Source organism: Lucilia cuprina, chromosome 3 (assembly GCF_022045245.1).
Source record: "Lucilia cuprina isolate Lc7/37 chromosome 3, ASM2204524v1, whole genome shotgun sequence".
NCBI classification, from domain to species: domain Eukaryota; kingdom Metazoa; phylum Arthropoda; class Insecta; order Diptera; family Calliphoridae; genus Lucilia; species Lucilia cuprina.
The window spans coordinates 35,454,562-35,474,658 of NC_060951.1; the positions used below are offsets into that span (position 1 = coordinate 35,454,562).

Sequence of the window (20,097 nt, forward strand, 5' to 3'; positions counted from 1 at the left end):
TGACAACAACCCTGTTTTACATTGCGAATACGTGACAAAAAGCAAAACAAGAAAATAACAAAAAAAGGCAATTTTCTTATTTGCTTTTTTCATTTAGTTTTAAATTGGATTTTTAAAAGAATAGATGTTTTGTAGTTTATGCTTAAACCTATAACGCGTGTGTAATGAAAAAAATTGTTAAAAATAAAAACGAAATGTTAACAAAACATATAAACTAAACAACACATAAAAATGTAAATAAAGTTTATAACAAAAAATGGTTTAAGAAATAAAAAAAGACACGTTTAAATGAAAAAAAAATTAGGCTAAAAAAGAAATAAATTCAAAGTGATGTTGTTGCTGTTGTAGTTTAAGTTAACTTTCGGTCATTAATATAAAGCCAACAACAATACAAAGTAGATAAGAAAATAAAAAACTTGCAGTAACAAGCTTAGCTTGGAATGTAACCAAAACCAAGAACAACAATAAAGTAGGAAAAAAACGGCTTTTGCAGCAGCAGCTAACACTGCTGACTCCACCAACAATGTCTCTTGTTTGGTGATTTTTTTCATATAGAAATTGTGTCCAAAGCCAGAAACAAAGTGGATGGTTTGGTTAGATGTTTAGGTTGAGAAGTGTTAAAGTTGGTGGTGGTGTAGAGTTAATGTGTATATATGTGTGTGTGTGTGTATTAAAGACAAGATGCTGTCTGTGTTGTTTGTGGCAACTGTTCAAGACAAGTAGCCAGCCACTAAAGTTTCTTCACAACATATTGAGGAAGAGTAAGACGTGTTAGTAAAAGAATCTGTTGATGTTGTTGTTGGTGTTAAAGGAACACAATTTAAGCTAAAACAGTAGTCATCACTGACAATTGCAAGAAACCGGTAATAATACTCCTTAAAAAACAACCAACCACAACAAGTAGTAACTGCCTTAATTATTAAATCATTATAAAAGAAATTGTTATGCAAAATACAGTAGCAATAATAAAAATTATTTATAATTAAAAGTACATACATATAAGCAATAAATAAGATAAACATTTCAACTAATTAAACAATTTAAGAAAATAATAAAAATAACGAAAAAAATGTGCAAAAACATATTTCATGTTAAAAAGCAACAACTATTAAGATAAACAATAATAACACCAAAATAAATAATAATAAAAAACTAAACAATTATAAAAACTAGAGTACATAATGGGAGCTCCGCCTCCCTATTCGAAATTAAATTAAAAATTCAGATTGTAAAGATATGTTTGCATATGTAAAATGAGTACAGATAAAAAATAATTTTTTAAGATTATATATGGCATCACTGGATTACTGCATTGTTTACTCTTTTTGTTTAGTTTCTTGCTTTGTTTGTTTTTTAGTTCCAACATACGTACGTGTGACTTTTGTTTCCATGTGTTAGTAACAACTTCAAATACTTATAGCTCCCAAAACCCTGAACCGATCTTATTAATATATATATTGTGCACATCTGCGAAGAAACACCTTTAAAATGATACGCCTTTGGCCAAAATCGGATGTATACTGTAAGAGTAAAAGGGGTCACAAAAAATCGCATTGCCTATTAATTATATAGATAACTTTTAATCAAATAAAAAGTGTCACTTAAATGAAAAAAAATTAATTAAAATAAAATTCAATTGTTGAAGACCCAGTTGAACTGGTTCTATTGATGCCATTGAATATATTCTATAACATAGAGTGTTTGTGTTGTATGTGTTTGCTTGCGTGTGCTTTTGTTTTTGTCACCATCTTTTAACTTAAGTTTTTTTTGTACTGCTTCTTCTTTTAACCAACCATACATACATATAATAAATTAAAAAAAAATCGTTGATAAAACAACAACAAACTACAACAGCAACTAACTAATTTTCAAAAATAAGAAATATAAACTTAAAACTTGTTTTTGCTTCTTTTTTACTCCTTCTTGTTTTGTTTTTGTTCTTACAACATAAAATTCTTTCTCAGTGTATTCTTGAATAGCAGCAGCATCATCATCATTATTATCGTCTCATTAATCTTAGTTGTTTATTAATTAATGTGTGTTTGGTGACCGTCTGTTTGTGTATGATTAACGGTTATTTGCAAATTTCTCCATGTATAGTGTTTTTTATAAATTCGATAACAGGACACAGCATTTAATATCATTAAGGTAAGTTTTTTTTAATTTTTCTACATTTTAAATGAAATTAACAAAATTGTCATTTATATTTCATCATTGATTTGCATTTTTAATCAAACATTTTCCAATTTGAAAAATTGCACAAGGTTTAATCAAAAAAATAGATAGACTAAACTAGGTTATAGACTAGACTATAGACGAGACCATAGACTAGACTAGACTATCGACTTGTCTATAGACTAGACTATTGATTAGACTATAGAATAGATTATAGAATAGACTAGAGGCTACGACTAGAGACCAGGTCTATACACTAGACACTATAGACTAGATAACAGACTAGACTATAGACTAGACTATAGACTAGACTATAGACTAGACTATAGACTAGACTATAGACTAGACTATAGACTAGACTATAGATTAGACTATAGACTAGACTATAGACTAGACTATATACTAGACTATATACTAGACTATATACTAGACTATAGACTAGACTATAGACTAGACTATAGACTAGACTATAGACTAGACTATAGACTAGACTATAGACTAGACTATAGACTAGACTATAGACTAGACTATAGACTAGAATATAGATTAGACTATAGACTAGACTATAGACTAGACTATAGACTAGACTATAGACTAGACTATAGACTAGACTATAGACTAGACTATAGACTAGACTATAGACTAGACTATAGACTAGACTATAGACTAGACTATAGACTAGACTATAGACTAGACTATAGACTAGACTATAGACTAGACTATAGACTAGACTATAGACTAGACTATAGACTAGACTATAGACTAGACTATAGACTAGACTATAGACTAGACTATAGACTAGAGTATAGACTAGACTATAGACTAGACTATAGACTAGACTATAGACTAGACTTTAGACTAGACTATAGACTAGACTATAGACTAGACTATAGACTAGACTAGACTAGACTATAGACTAGACTATAGACTAGACTATAGACTAGACTATAGGCTAGACTATAGACTAGAGTATAGACTAGACTATAGACTAGACTATAGACTAGACTATAGACTAGTCTATAGACTAGACTATAGACTAGACTATAGACTAGACTATAGACTAGACTAGACTAGACTATAGATTATTCTATAGACTATACTATAGACTAGACTATAGACTAGACTATAGACTAGACTATAGACTAGACTATATACTAGACTATAGACTAGACTATAGACTAGACTATAGACTAGACTATAGACTGGACTATATACTAGACTATAGACTATACTATAGACTAGACTATAGACTAGACTGTAGACTAGACTATAGACTAGACTATAGACTAGACTATAGACTAGACTATAGACTAGACTATAGACTAGACTATAGACTAGACTATAGACTAGACTATAGACTAGACTATAGACTAGACTATAGACTAGACTATAGACTAGACTATAGACTAGACTATAGACTAGACTATAGACTAGACTATAGACTAGACTATAGACTAGACTATAGACTAGACTATAGACTAGACTATAGACTAGACTATAGACTAGACTATAGACTAGACTATAGACTAGACTATAGACTAGACTATAGACTAGACTATAGACTAGACTATAGACTAGACTATAGACTAGACTATAGACTAGACTATAGACTAGACTATAGACTAGACTATAGACTAGACTATAGACTAGACTATAGACTAGACTATAGACTAGACTATAGACTAGACTATAGACTAGACTATAGACTAGACTATAGACTAGACTATAGACTAGACTATAGACTAGACTATAGACTAGACTATAGACTAGACTATAGACTAGACTATAGACTAGACTATAGACTAGACTATAGACTAGACTATAGACTAGACTATAGACTAGACTATAGACTAGACTATAGACTAGACTATAGACTAGACTATAGACTAGACTATAGACTAGACTATAGACTAGACTATAGACTGGACTATAGACCAAATAATAGACTGCAGACTAGAATATATACTAGACTATAGATAATACTATAGACTCCACTACAGACTTGTCGACGCTCTACTAAGGAGTGAGATCGAAAAATTCTTAACATACATATATGTTTATAAAAATAAAACCACTAAACTTACAGCTTTATTTTTTTTTTATTTGATTCAAATTATTATTACAATTTAAAAAAAAAAAATATTTTTATAGTTTTAATCACTAGTGATGAAATTTTGAACCCTTTTCGAAAACCCTTCCATTAACGTTTTTATAGTGCTTTCTGTCACTTTGCTCGAACATGTAGTCCATCTCCGTTTAAAATCTACCACACTTTTGGACACCTTTTTTGTACTCTTCAATTCTCTTTTAACAAGAGCCCAATATCTCTCCACTGGCCTTAGCTCCGGGCAGTTTAGAGCATTTGCCTCTCTTGGTACAAATACCACATTATTGTTCTTGTACCACTCAAGGGCTTGTTTACCATAGTGACAGGATGCCAAGTCAGGCCAAAAATAAGTGGACACATTATGAAGTCTTATGAATGGAAGCAGCCTTTTTTGTAAACATTCCTTGATGTAAATTTCGGTATTTATAGAGCCCGTTGTAACAAATGATTGGCTTCTTTTGCCGCAACTGCATATTGCTTGCCATACCAAGAACTTTCTAGGAAATTTTGTCTGCTTTTGGGTCCTAAACTTTTCTTCAACATTCCCTCGAGCATCAGCAACATAAAACTTTTGACCTGGAAGTTGCGAAAAATCTGCCAGAACATACGTTTCGTCATCCATTATGCAGCATGAATATTTTTTTATAAAACTTGACTTCAATTTCCGTGCTCCGTTTTTGGCCTCTAAATTTTTAGCAGCGTTCCTGTCAGGAACTTTTTGAGCCTTGTATGTTTTTAAACCTGCATTAGCTTTAACTTTTCGTACCAAATAGTCCGAGCACTGAGCTAACCGAGCTGCTTTCCTACCGGATGTGTTGGGAGCTCTTTTGAAAATGCGTTCTATTTTTTTGGCTTTAGAAACATCATGTGGACCATTCCTTCTACCTGAACCAGGTTTTCTATCAACTGACAAGTTCTCCCGGTACTGTTTAATAACATTGGAAACAGTTTAACGGCAGACCTTTGTATGCTTGGCCAAGACCAAGTTGGGTTTAGTTGAAAATATTTAATAATTTCAGTACGCACTTTTTTCTGGTCACTCATTTTAATCAGATTAACAATAAAATTAATATAATTGACATTACACATAATAACTGACATGTTTTTCAAAGGTAACTTGATCAAAAAAAAAAAAAATCAAATAATACTTTGGTTGAAAAATGTAATGAAAAACGTGTGTTAAGAATTTTTCGATCTCACTCCTTATATACTAGACTATAGACTAGAATTAAATGTATTAGACAATGCCATAGAATAGACTAGACTACGGTGTACAGATTAGACTATATACTAGATTCTAGACAATACTATAGGCTAAAACTTCTAGAGATACAAAAACTTTCAAGGATTATATAAATACTGAACTTGTTATAACTTTTTCCTAAAGAATGCTTATGGAATTATTCCCTATTTCCTTAAAAAATTTAAGGCCTTTATAACCTTTAATGAAAGAACATCATAAAAACAAAATTTAAACTTTTAGTTGATATATTTTGTGGGCGTATAAGCAATTAGTTATTGCCAATTACAAAAAAAAAATTAAATTAAAAAGTTTCAAACTAGTTTGTTAACACATATTTAATTGTAATTTTGTTTTATTTAAATTAACATAGTACCTACTTGTTAATTAAAATTTAACTTAGGTAAATATAATAAATTATTTATTTATATGTATGTAGTTGACACGTGATAGACTTCATTCTAATGAATACGTTAGAAATTAAAAATTTGAAATTCCAATGAACAATTATTATTCTATGAACAAACTTAAACGAAAATAATTTAATTAATTGTAATACAATTGTCCCAATGTTAAATGTATTTGCTTGGCTCGATTCGATCGAACCGAACTTGATCGGTTAATTAATCGAATGATTTAAAATAGCCAAACTTAAAATATATCGATTAATTTGTTTGGCTTTCGAATAATCGCATACAAAAGTATTTAATAAATATAATAATTAATGCACATGCATGTATCTGCGAGACGTGTTAAATACATATGAAGATATACATATGTATTTGTTTGACATATATTTGCCCCTTGTAAACAGATCGACAATCAACTTGTTGAATATATACAAAAACACATTAAGCTTGTTAATTTATTTATTTACTACATAGTTGAAATTTTATTTACATTCACTCTTCTGAAGACAGTAATAATTTGATTTATTATATGTAACTTTATAAAGTACTGTCGTGCAAATGTCGCGAAGTAATGGAACTAATTACTACATAAACGCTGACGAGTTTCTGAATATGTTAACGTTCATCTCGATATGTTTAGACTCACCAATTCTTATTCTATCCAAAAAATGATGTAGAGTCTGATGTATTTTCCATAGAAGAATTATACTTTTATTATTCTTCTATTCTTATTCTGAATAGAAAACAAAAATAGACGCATGCATTTGTAGTAGTTATGTTTTATTCTATTACCTAGATTATCTTTTAATTGATCTTACTCCTACATTCATCGATATCCCAGAAATCAATGTAAAATTGGCCTTCTTGACATTACAAAGCATTAAGAAAGGATATTTAAATCGCTAGATCTGAACAAAGACATCCGAACGATATCAGGCTTGTTGCATATTCCTTTACCTAGGAAAATGTTGACGTAAAGAGTATGAAGATAGATTCGCCCTGAATTCAGAGACTCTATTTACAAAGCATTTTCAATCAGTGCTTTCTAGGGGTGGAACATCATAACTTTAGTTTTAACGAAAGCTTGGTTAATGAGATCAACCTGTGAAGGGGTTATTGTCCAAGGTTTTGTTATTAAGTTTGCGTAAAATAGATCCTTAGAATTTTTCATCTGATATCTTTAATATCCAGAGATTATTGAACAAATGCTTCGTTACAACAAAGAAGCTGAACATTTTTTTGAAAAATGTTTGTCCGAAATAAAATTTGTCAAAAGCTTTGTTATGACAAAAAATGCTATATATTTGTGAGAATCTATTCGTCCAATATTGTACAGTTGTGCGCGTTATCCTTAGTATTCCTTTTCATGCAAACCAAGAAAACCTTTAAATAGTGCTCTATGGTTGTAATAACGTCCAAATCGTCTTTAGAGCATTCCAATTAGTTTTTCTGAGAAAATGTCGAATATCTGGAATAAAATCACTAGTTGGGTCTAAATACGACAAAAGCTTGGTAATCACAAAGAAACTCTACATTCGTCTGAATCCGTTTGTTCAATGTTTAATTTCGTAGTATTTTTATTATAACACATCTTCCAAGCTATTTGAGTCTAATTTTGATGAAAGCTTGGTAATGACAATCATCATTCGTCTTTAGCAGTTCGTACAATGTTAAGTTTTGTGTGTACGTAGTTCCTTAGTTTTCCAAGCAATATTCCTGATGAATGTAATATTTGGAATAACAAACTATTTGAAGGAAACTTGGACTTCGTCTTAATCAGTTCATCTAATGTTCAGCTTCCTAAACATAGTTGCAATCACTGTTTCTAATGAAATTAATATCTGGAATAACACCGCTCTCTTAGCAAATTTGATCTAATTTCGACAAAAGCTTTGTAATGACAATAATGATTCTGTTCAGTTTTCTAGACATAGTTTCTTGAGAATTTCCCAATTTAAGTTTTAGAGAGTTGTATGTTCTGGTATAACATCGCTCCCATGCTAATTTCGACAAAAGCTTAATAATGACATAGAAGCTCCACATTTGTTTAAACCTGATTGCCTAATCAAATAGGTCCCAAGCTATTTTAGGGATACTTGGACTATAGCTTAGTAATGATAAAAAAGCTCTATATTCGTCTTAATCAGTTCGTCTAATGTTCAGTTTCCTGATAATATCTGGAATAGCAAATTTAATCTAATTACAACGAAAGCTTGGCAATGACAATGAAGATTCAGTTCAGTTTTCTGTACATAGTTTCTTAAGAATTTCCCAATCTAAGTTTAAGAGAGTTGTAAGATCTGGTATAACATCGCTCCAGTTCCTGGAGAATTTTCCAATCAGTATTTCTAAGAGGCATGTAATATATGGAATAATATGTTCATGATATGTGAAATGTATGAAAGTCTTAACAGTTTTCGGCCAATGTTCAATTTCCTGCACATAGTTCCTTTAGAATAATCTAAGCATTGTTCCTAATGCATATAATATCAGTAATAACATCGCTCCCAAGCTATTTGGAACTACTTTCGTCAAAAGATTGGCAATGACAATGGGAATCTACTTTCGCGTGAATCCGTTCGTTCAATGTTCAGTGTTCTGAACATAGATCCTTTGCAATTATCAAATCACTGTTCCTGAAGTTTGTTAGATCTGGAATAACTAAATCCGTTTGACCAATAATACAAACCTTGGGCTAGTAGAAGCCTGCTCTCCTGCACTGGTCACTTCATAAGATCTTTATGGTTATATCCTTAGTTATATCTTATTCCGAGTATCAGTAATCTTTAGCATTCTAAAGCATTGTGAATTGAATAAAATATGAAAGGAAATCGGCACACAAGTGGTAAAGTCCACATTTGTATGGGACTATAAAAAAGCAAAAGAAAGTTTTTATATATAAGCAGAGGAAAAACATGGTTCGACATGGTTACTATAACTAAACTATGTTCACTGTAAAAATATATTGTTATCAAAAACATATAATTGTTATTTGCATTTTGTTATTTTAGATAGAGACTATTGAATATAGTCCCTCGATATGTTGCTCTTAGAACATGGTTACCACAATCATGTTTTTTCTCTACGTGTATTGTTAACCTAAGTCGACCTAAACGAAATTACAAATTCTCATTTATATTTGCTGATGTCTACATATATAAATTCAATTAAAAATGTATAGACAGTGTAAATAATTTACCAGTTTTCACATATTCAAAAGTAATAAATAGAAATATTGTAAATAACTGACAGACATAGACGCATATAAAGTGACGTGACGACAGTAAACGAGTATTTTTTTTAAATGCAAGGCAAATTAGATAAACTTGAAGATTTTTTATAAGTTTACATCTTTATGTTTGTAACGTGACAATATTCAGTGATTTTTAAAAGTAGATAAAAAAAATGTTCATAATTTCTGTTTTATTACCAACACCCCAAGAAAAAATAAGGTTGATTTTCGTTGACATTTGTGGAATGTTAAATAGTTGTATATTTAAAAAAATGTTACATTTAAAAAGCACCAGCTGTGGGGTAATCTTATTTCAAACATTTTGTGTCGTTTTTTTTTTTTTTTTTGAACCACAAATCATAAGATAACGAAACAATTTGACAATAGCTTTAAACTTATAAAACTATAAAAATATGAAACAAAAAATCTATTAACACCAACTGAATGTTACATTTATGATTGTGGGTTTCCATTTGATTAAACTTTTAGGTTTTACTTTACTTTTAAGTGAATGACAAGTAGAGACAACTAAACTGACATATAGCAAGGTATTATGATTCTTTTATATTTAGATTTATTGAATTAAGTTGTAATTGGAGGTTGTTTTTTTGTTAAAACTTTTTTCTACTTAATATAAAGTTACAAATCTAGATAAGAAGTCATGTATAACAGAACGTGTTTTCTTTAAAATAATTTACTTTTTAAGGTTGCTTAATAAATGGGTTGTAGATGAATAAAGGCAAAAGGGTTTAAGGCAGAGAAAGTTTTAATTGGGATTTTATATCAATATTTGTGAACAATTGCTTAACAAAGATTTTGCAAAAAACAGGTTAACTGCTTTTCATTAAGACTTCTTCAAGTGTCATTAATCTAAAATGAAATAAAGATAAATTTTTACCAGTTTCCTTTCTTAATATTTTCAAAGACTTTCTTATATAAATTCCGTATTGGATTGTGAGAAAGCTTTAACTGAATACTCTACCAGGGGTAAGGCTCTCATCATATGGGTACCAGCCCAATCGGGAGTAGTCGATAACGAAAGGGCGAATGTAATAGCTTTAAAGGGAAGGGAGCTCGAGGCAGTTAACCTGACAAACGCAAAACCTTTCGACGCAACAAAAGCTGAACTAAAAATATGGGTGAGGGAATCCCATAAGGCCTCTTGGAATAATGGAACAGTGGGTAGAACCACGAAGATCCTATGGGGTGTTCCTGATGAGAGCAAAACGAAAAATCTCCTAAAAATGAGCAAGTCTGAAGTTAGTATGATGGTACGTATTCTGAGTGGACACACAGGACTACGAGCACAGCTATGCAAAATTGAACGTGCGGATTCAGACGAATGTAGAGCATGTGGAGAGGACAGTGAAACTCTGGAGCATTTTCTTTGCCACTGCCAGGCATTCGTTGATGTAAGATCCAAGTATCTTGGAAGTGATGTTATTCCGGAAATAACATTCCTGACTAACACTGATTGGAAGATTCTTAGGAATTACTTTCAGGAAACTGAGTTTCTGAACACTGAAAAATAATTTTTTTCCATGGTAAGGAGCGCACAACAGATAGTGGCCTAGGTGTATTTCTTCGGATTTGATGTAGTATACATCCTCCTAACGACCTACCTACCTATATAAATTCCTAGGATTACTACGCCAGTATTTCATACTTCAGCTATTTCAACTGCTTGCAGAACATGCTACTTTTGATTGCATACTTTGCTTCTCCCTTTAAATGGGAGTCGATGCTAATGCAAATCAGCTAATGTGTGAGCATTAGCTGATTTGCATTAGCATCGCCAAATAATCATCAGATGTAGTGTAGTGATGCATTTCAGACCATACCCTTGTTTGAAATAGATTTGTGACTCCGAAAAACACAAAAAATATCAACGATCTGTGTGATCTCAGTGATTCAATTTTGAAAAGCTAAACAAAAAAAATTCCAAGTAAAGAGGAAATATATGGTTCAATGTTGCTAGATTTCTCTTTTTGTAATACATTACGAACACTCGTAATGTTTTCGATCACATCGACAAACTAATCATGCTCTCGTTAAGAAAACTTAAATGGCTATAAGTAATCTTCTGAATCTCTGCGATACGACCTTGAAAGGCTCTGACATCTAGTAAGGTAAAAACGCTTTAGTTAAATCTGGACAGAATTCTCCTCTGCCATATATGAATGCCACTCTTGTGTGCATAATCGATTGCCTATCTTTTCCTTGGGTTTAGTGGTATTCTCTGAAACTCCGAAAGCACTGTTTGTCAAAATGGATTTTCTCCTGGATATACTGCTAATTGGATGCAGACAAAGGCCGAAATTTGTTCACTGGACTTATGATCAGTCTCCATTACATTCACTGGGAGTCTATTGTGTCTATCAAATTTTGTTCTGTTTTCGAAAATCACTAAGTTAAACTTCCAAGTTTTTCACTTGTCTCAGAAGTATCAGTATATGCTGTGGTTCTATATAGAATGATCTGATTCTGATGAGAAGAAGGAAGACCTGCATTAGTGCAGTCCGATAAAGAAAGTTAACATCTTGTTTAGAAACCTGTGATAAAATCGTGGCATGTTAACACATGTCAACTGTGATTCTCGGATGTGAACGAAGAGACGAATAAGTGGATGAGTGTCGAAGTGCCTTACGTGAACACCTGCCGTGTTGGCCTATGACGACTCATCACCGCCCTATTATGAATCTTACACGCAATATAGACCAGTATACGTGCATTTTATTCAAGTACTTGAGCTATATAATCTCTGACCGTGCCAACCTGTGGTAGAAGTAAAATAAGCCCCTAAACATTCCGTCTATTTCCAAAAATCAGTTTAACATTTGTTGTCCCCCGATGGAGTATCTATCAGATGTGAGGTTGAGTGGACAACACCTATAGATGTTAACGGTGGACCAAAATACGAATCCATCAAATACGCCGAAGCCTTTGTTCTTACTCACAGAGAACACACATCTATATTCAACCCTGAACACTTCTCATTCATCCGACACACTCATAAGAGAACTACAGACTCCCTCTAGGTATACGGGCTTAAAATACACATTTAACATCAACTCATTTCCAACTTTTAGTTGCATCTGTTATTATTTGGCAACACCATTGAACTTATCGTGAAATATAAATTTCACCGTGAAACAGCCTTTTAAACATCACTTACTCTTTTCGCGAATTTGGGTTTAAACCACAGCCATTAAGTGGATCCCAAAGGCACTTCATTCAACTGACCGGCCAGGACATAGACCAGAAACTGGCTATCCATAGTACCACAATATGTGGTTCTATGTCAAATCATTCTAAGGAAAAGCCGATGATACATTTTATATCATCATTTTATCCCGACAGATAAGAGGCACTTCTTCACCCTGGGATTGCAATCACACCAATTTGAAGTCTGTCATCAAGGTAACATGCTCCAGGGGGACGAAGTAATGTATATTTTATGAAAACACAATAAGATCCGATTAAATATTTCTTTATCGTTATTACTAAGGGAGCTTAAACCCATTCGAATCAGCGAGTCCGAATTAAATAGTAGAGAATCTTATAAAACCTCTTAGAATGGGTAGAACCACAAATATTAATATGAGCTGATCGCAACGAGAACAGGACGAGCGGATACAGACTTATGTGGAACATGTAGAGAGGATATTGAAACTCTGAAGCACTTTTTTGTTGCCATGCCATGTATACATGGTTGTTAGATCTTACAACGTTGTCAGTAAAATGTGCAAAAAATGTCTAATAACAGTGTCAACTTACAAATTTTGTGTTGCAATATTGTCAGTAATACTTTTTCTAATAATGTTGCAAAAGAAAAATTGTAAGTTCAGACGATTCATAGACATTTTCTAAACATTTTACTGACAGCGTTGTAAGATCTGACAACCGTGTATCACGGCTTTCAGACATTTCTCAAAAACACTGCTTACAAAATTCATAGGAATTTCTTTTAGGAAACTGAGTTTATGAATATCGGAAATATGAGGAAAGAACAACAGGTCAGATTTGATTGAGTACTCATCAACCTATCAACATAACCTATATTCTGCAAACAGCAGTGGGCACAACGACTAATACTCAATGCAGTATGACAAACACTTGCTTTCAACAAATTCTCTGCTTTGTCATCAAAGCATTTCTTATAAAAATATTTCATCATAAATTTTTGAAATTACTTCATTTTATTTTTTTTTTTTTTTTATAAAAAACATTTAGTTTTTTTATGCTACACTTTATAATGAAGAATTAAATCATTGATAAATCACGTTTAAAAAAAGGTTTCAAAACTTCTTTCTTACAAAAAAAACGTGTTTAAATTTCATGATTTAAACAAATACTGACTTTTCCTTTTTTTGTGCCAATATTTAAGGTGTGTCAAAAAACCAACTACTTTCAGCTGTTCGTGGGGTAACAGAAATAATAAAAATTCATATTGAATCGAAGAAATTCCAAGATTTTTTATTAATTTCCAATAATTGTATAGAGTCATGGGTATCTACAACAAGTGGTAACTAACTATTTCTTACTTTACAACCTCCCTGTCTAGTAATATATAGAGAGGCAGCCAACAATTGAGAATTCATTTGTTTCGGGTCGAACGTTTTTATTATTATTGTTTTTTTTTTTTTGTAAATTTTATTATTATTATTTTTTGTATTCGTCTGTGGTTCATCTACACGTTTAGTACACAATTTTTTAACAATTACAAATAAATGAAAAAACCCAACAAACTGGTTAAAGATCAACATTTTTATATGGCATGACACACAAGACATACAATAAATACATACAAAACGCCACAGCTTACAAATACCAAAAAAAAAAAATTAAAAAAAGTGTACAAAAATACTATGTACAAAATAACGTACAACTCTTTGAACTAAAGTCAAATTATTCTGTTTCTGCTGCCACATCTTTTAGGTTTTTAGTCTGTCTCTTAGTCGTCATCATTGGCATCAGTAACGTCGTCGTCTTCGCCTTCGTCGTCTTCGTCTTCGTCGTCATCGTCTTAAGCCCAATCATAGATATGGAGATTATTTTTCGTAACTCTTTTTGCATAAACATAATGCCGCCACACAAAACTACACAGGCAAACGTTGTCTTCTGCAACCTAAAACGACCGCAACCCAAAATATCCATGGACATCATTACGGATGATGATGATGATGACGACAATGATTGTTATATGATGCGATGCAGTTTATTGTTGTTTTTGTGAGAAAAATGTAAAAGAAAACTGAAAAGCAATAAACTTTAAACTGCACCAGACATATTTTCATTTTATTAACAATGTCAGCATAATTTTTCATTATTACATTTGTAACTAGTTCGACTTCGAAGTTGACATCTCAAATGTCAATATTTGAACAGTATTCTGTCGAACCTCTTTATTCAGGTTTTCGAGATATTTAATCTTTTGTCGTGGCAATATAGTTGTGAAATCATTATGAGTAAATCCCTATGAACATCCTTACACGAAAGAGGTTATAACTCAGTTGAGTCCAGAGAGAGGCTTTCTATCAATACCTGCCTATACACACAGTTGACCCTCCAGATGTCAATGAAACATCTTCCTTCAGAAAATCTCTATACACCTAAAATGAACCTGTTGTTTCAGCAACATAACAAAGGCTCACCGATAATAGCAATGCATACCTATGCTAGGACAACTCCAATGAGATTTTTCCGAAATTTCTTGAAATCTTCATATATAAAGAATAATTGTGGAATTACAGACATGTTTAAAGCTGAGCAATCCAAGATATTGGAAGATTGCATAACCACATAGAGGTAGGTTTTTCATAATAGCAACGCATACTCAAACAGTAATAATACACATAGACTGAAAGAACTGAAAATTCCAAGGGAAAATTTTGTTCCCTTGGAATTTTCAGTTCTCTCGAAGGGAAAATTGCTATCGTGAACTTATTGTGAACAATTCATTCACAATAGTTGATTTTGTATGGAACAGCTGTTCAATGTTTACAAAATTCTATCAATAAAATTTTTATATGAAAAATAGAAACACAAAATACAAACGTGAAACACAAAATACAAAAGATGTGAGAAAGTCTATTACATCAAATCTGTTTGGAGTTTTTCATCATCACCAAAGATATGTCATGCATTGATACTTCCAGACTTATCGATCATATTTATGTTTGAAATGTTGGGCGACTTCATAGGGGAATTTAAACTTTATAAGGGTCATAATCGTCCCCTATTTGGAAAACTACTAAACGAAACGACTTACAGAGGGATTCTTTTAACTTAAGCACATTCGATTTTTGCCGATCCTTCTCGGTGGTCTGGCTAAAGCCGGCTTTAAACGATAACACAAGTAATATGATCTGTCAAAATTTTATGTAGAAGAATAGGGATATGTAATAAAACCATCACACATTGAGAGAGAATACGGATGGAAAAATTTGACAGTCGTATGGCTCTCTTCATTTTTTTGAAATGATTGGAAAACAAGCAGGTCGCATTAGATCTGGGATGTGTTTTTATATAAACAGTGTTATTTTCCTTTTTGGAGACAACCGATGAATCATTATTTATTAAGAATGGCCATTTAAAGAGGAGGAAGATGTTTCCATTAGACTAGAGAACTATATAAATCTCTACTGATAATAAATCTATCTATTCTATCTGGTGTCGAAAAATCTTTCTCAATATCAAGACTGAATTGGCCAATTTACGTTTGTGGTAGTTGGTTGACGCTGAAAGGAGGTTAATATTAGCTACATATACACGTGTGTAGACAGGGTATTGGTCTTCAGGAGAAGTTGTAACACATATGACAAAAGGATCGAATACTTTCTCTCTCATGGCTATTGCATTCCCTAACACTGATGTTTATAAGCTTTGATTATAGCAGAATGAAAATGTGCCTTGAAGTAGTGCCTTGATCAAATATAAAGAAAGAACATGGACATTTCCTCTTTTAGTGTCGGAACCTTGACTGATCCAATTGATTAATGTCTGCACTGTTGTCAGGCTAAAATTAACGTCATCGATCCGATCGTTAGTATTATTTTAGCATACAATCTTGAGACTTTAACTATTAACATTTTTGTAATCAAGGTTCCCAACTGATTACAACTTAGATGAGATTCTACCGACTTTATTTAGGTTGTGGGATACGAGCGCATTGGGGAAATTAAGTTGCTAACAAAAGCGCTATTAACGTATACGTGTATACTTTGTATAATCAAACTGTTTCGCAAATAGAATACCATTTGATCATGGCGGAGAACATGGACTTCAGTGACTAACTTGCAAAATATATAAAGTAAAGTCTTTCACGGAAAATTTCCTTGACTTTATATTTTCTTATTTCCTTACTTTCTAAGAACTGTAAAATTGGACGCATTTCAAGTCGTATAGGCAAATCCAAAACATTGGAGGATCGTGTTAGATGGCCAAAGACTTTTCTCATAACATCAACGCATACTTACGTTACAGTTTCTTCATGAATTGGAGGTAGAAGCATAACCCATACAACATCATATATGGTTTGCTCTGTTTTCCACTTCTCCGATTGCTCTTTGATATGTAGCTTCTTTGAAATTCGTTCTAATACCAAAAAATAACTTCTATTATTTGTCATTTAATTAAATGCAGTTCAATAGCTTGTCGCTAATATTGTGTGCAGTGACGGTCGCAATTTTCCAAATAAAGAACAACTAGTATGCAATCCTTAAAAAGTTGAAAAAATCGATTGTTACTTATGGAAATATCTGTTTCTGCTTCTTCGTCGCCATCATTGCCATCATCTACTCCTCCTTCTATTGTTACACAAACAAGATGTATTGCCTTTGTCGATGTTTTATGGAGCTACGAGTTTTGCATTCTTTTTGATTGTTTTCACTTATAAAGGAAACAACATTGAGAATATATTGAAGATTTTAACGGAGTTGTCCAAACTTGGGTGTGTAGTGGATAAGAAGTTTTTATGTTTAAAGGTTTTTTAAAACGCAGTTCAAAGTGCAGGCTGGAATGAAGAGAAGTTGGAGTTCGAAACTTACTTGTAATGCCTAAGTTTAGAGAGTAAACTAAAGGACCTGAAGTACTCCTAGAAGTTATCGACAGGACTTTAATCCTAAGAAACAATTTCAAACTGTTACATATTTTATCAATAAGATTGCCCGCCCCTCTCGTTATACAATTTTTCAAAAAATGCAAAAAAGAAATTATTGGGAGTCGTCACTTTAAGTCAATTATTTTTGTTTTATTTCTCGAGACAGTTGAGACAATAAAAAAAAACAATAATAAGAAAACAGCCGACCGACTATAAATTCATCCAACCAACACCACTACTAACAACAGACGCTTTGCATTGTTGATACATAAAGTAAACACTATGGATTGCAAAATGCAATAAATACCACGGTATGCACATGAACCACTCCTCGTGTGTCTTGAAATCTGGTTATTTTTCTTTGTATATAGTCTCGTTTGTTTTTTCATCCTTTGCCTCTTGCAAAGTAATAGACGTTTACAATTCTTTTTATAAAATTTTTTTTTATTTCGCTTTGGTGACAACACACTACTAAATCGTGCTGCTGATTTATGTCACGTTTATATACATTCATACATATGTATGTACGTTTGGGTCATGATGATAATGATGTTGTAGATTTTAGAGTAGAGCTATCTGTCTATCCGTCCAGCCATCGTTGATTTAAGTAACTCTAACAACCACATTTTTGTTTAACTTAAAGCAGTTGCAAGCTGCAATGGATGAGTATTCGGGCAACCACTTTTTCAGGCATTTCTTGCTGTTAGCAACTTGTATTTGTTTTGAAAAATATATAAGCATGTGATTTTTTTGTTTATTTGTTATCTAAACATAAACATGTTTTGTTTATATAAGTTTAAACAGATGTGTTCGAAAATATAGCTATATTTTAAAAGTCAACAGTTCATATTGAGATTTTTCTCTTGTAATGCTTTAAATTTGCCGGTAAACTTATCTAAAGTCTTGTGTAAATTATATTCTATAACCTTGTAAAATGTATTCATTAAACTTGTCTAAAATTAGTTTTATAATTTCTTCTAAAGTCTGTCTATAATCTCGTCTAAAGTTTCGTTTTCAAAATCTTTATGAATTTATCAAAAATCTTATCTATAAACTGATGAAAAGTTTTTTCTATAAACTCGTTTAAAATCTTGTTAAAAAACTAAAGTTTATCTTATATTAACTCGTCTAAAATCCACTGTCTTGTTAAAAATTTTCTTTTATATAAACTCTCTCTTATATACAATCACTTAAAAAGCTTTAAATTAGTCTGTAAACTTGACAAAAGTCTGATATAAATTATATTCTGTAAACTTGTCTTAAGTCTCGTGTAAATTATATTCTATAACCCTGTAAAAAGTGTTCATTAAACTTGTCTAAAGATAGTTTTATAATTTCTTCTAAAATCTGTCTATAATCACGTCTAAAATTTCGTTTTCAAAATCTTTATGAACTTATCTAAAATCGGGTCTATAAACTCGTCTAAAATGTCTTCTATAAAATAGTATAAAACCTTGCTAAAGAACTCAAATTTCTCTTATATAAACTCCCTTGGAATGATTTTAATTAGTCTGTAAACTTGTCTAAAGTCTAAAGTGTTAATTATATTCAGTAAACTTGTCTAAAGTCTTGTGTAAATTATATTCTAAAACCTTGTAGAAAAATGTTCGTTAAACTCGTCTAATATTCGTTTTTTTAATTTATACCAAAGTCTGTCTATAATCTGGTCTAAAATTTCTCTTATATAAACTCGTTTAGAATATTGTTAAAAAGTCAAACTATATAACTACTGTAAACTCATTACAATTATTGTTTTTAGAATCTGGTGTATAATCTTGTTCTAAACTGGTCTAAAGGTACAAGTCTAAAGTACGCTGCATGCAGTTCTATAAACTCGTTTAAAATCTTGTTAAAAGAAACTCAAGTTTCTCTTTTATAAACTCGTCTAAAATCTACTGTAAACTCGTCACAATTATCCTTTTTTAAATCTGGCCTTAAGTCTATGAAACCATTTAAAATCTTTTTTATAAACTCATCTAAAGTTTTTTCAATTAACTCGTCTAAAGTCTATAAATTCACCATTAAACTTGTTTAAAGTCATTTCTATAAACTCGTTTTAGGTCTAGTCTATAAAATCGTATAAATTCTATTCCACAAAATCGTATAAATTCTATTCCACAAATTCGTCTAAAGGGTTCTTTATCAAAAAATCAATTTCATAAACTCTTGAATATAAACTTGTTTAAAATCTGGATTAAAAGATTTATAGTCTCTATAAATTCGTCTAAACTCATCTTAAGTCTTGGTTTTTAACTCGTCTAAAGTCTTTTCTATAAACTTGTTTAAAGTCTCGTTAATAAATTTGTTTAAAGTCTATCATATAAACTGGTCGAAATTGTTCTTTAATTTTAACATTTTCTGGTCTAAATTGTTGTTTATAAACTAGTGTGTTTCTTTCATAAAGTCATCGGAACTATAAACTTGTTTAAAGTCTATCATAAATACTGGTCGAAATTGTTCTTTAAATTTTAACATTTTCTGGTTTAAAATATTTTGTGTGGTCTAGTCTGGTCTATAAACTCTGTGTGGTCTAGTCTGGTCTATAAATTTGCCAAATATCTAGTTGATAAATTCATTTTATAAAATTGTTTAAATTTCTTTAAATTATGTCTAAAGTCTGTTTTATAAACTTGTTACAAGTTTATAAACTCGTCGAAAATCACTTATAATTACGGTCTAAAGTTTTGTTTATAAAATTTTCTATAAGCTCGTCTAAAGTTAATTTTATAAACACGCCTAATATCTTCTTAATATACTACAAACAATTCTTTACATAATTTAACGACACTTTATATACTATCCCCCTTATTCATAAACAAATTTTTATTTTAT

General features: G+C 31.4%; 1 protein-coding gene across 3 annotated transcripts in view; it reads left to right on the forward strand.

Annotated features, from left to right (window-relative positions):
• Window positions 1-83: 83 nt before the first annotated feature.
• The window catches only part of LOC111684195 (dual specificity protein kinase shkD), a 29,133-nt gene continuing 9,119 nt past the window's right edge, over window positions 84-20,097 (forward strand). For all 3 annotated transcript variants that reach the window (XM_046946437.1, XM_023446324.2, XM_023446325.2), the window contains exons 1-2: window positions 84-233; window positions 1,965-2,148. Coding sequence is in view for 1 of the 3 variants with exons in the window: in XM_023446325.2 (XP_023302093.2) it covers window positions 2,093-2,148 (56 nt within the window). In the remaining 2 variants the exon portion in view is untranslated. The remainder of the gene's footprint in view (window positions 234-1,964; window positions 2,149-20,097) is intronic.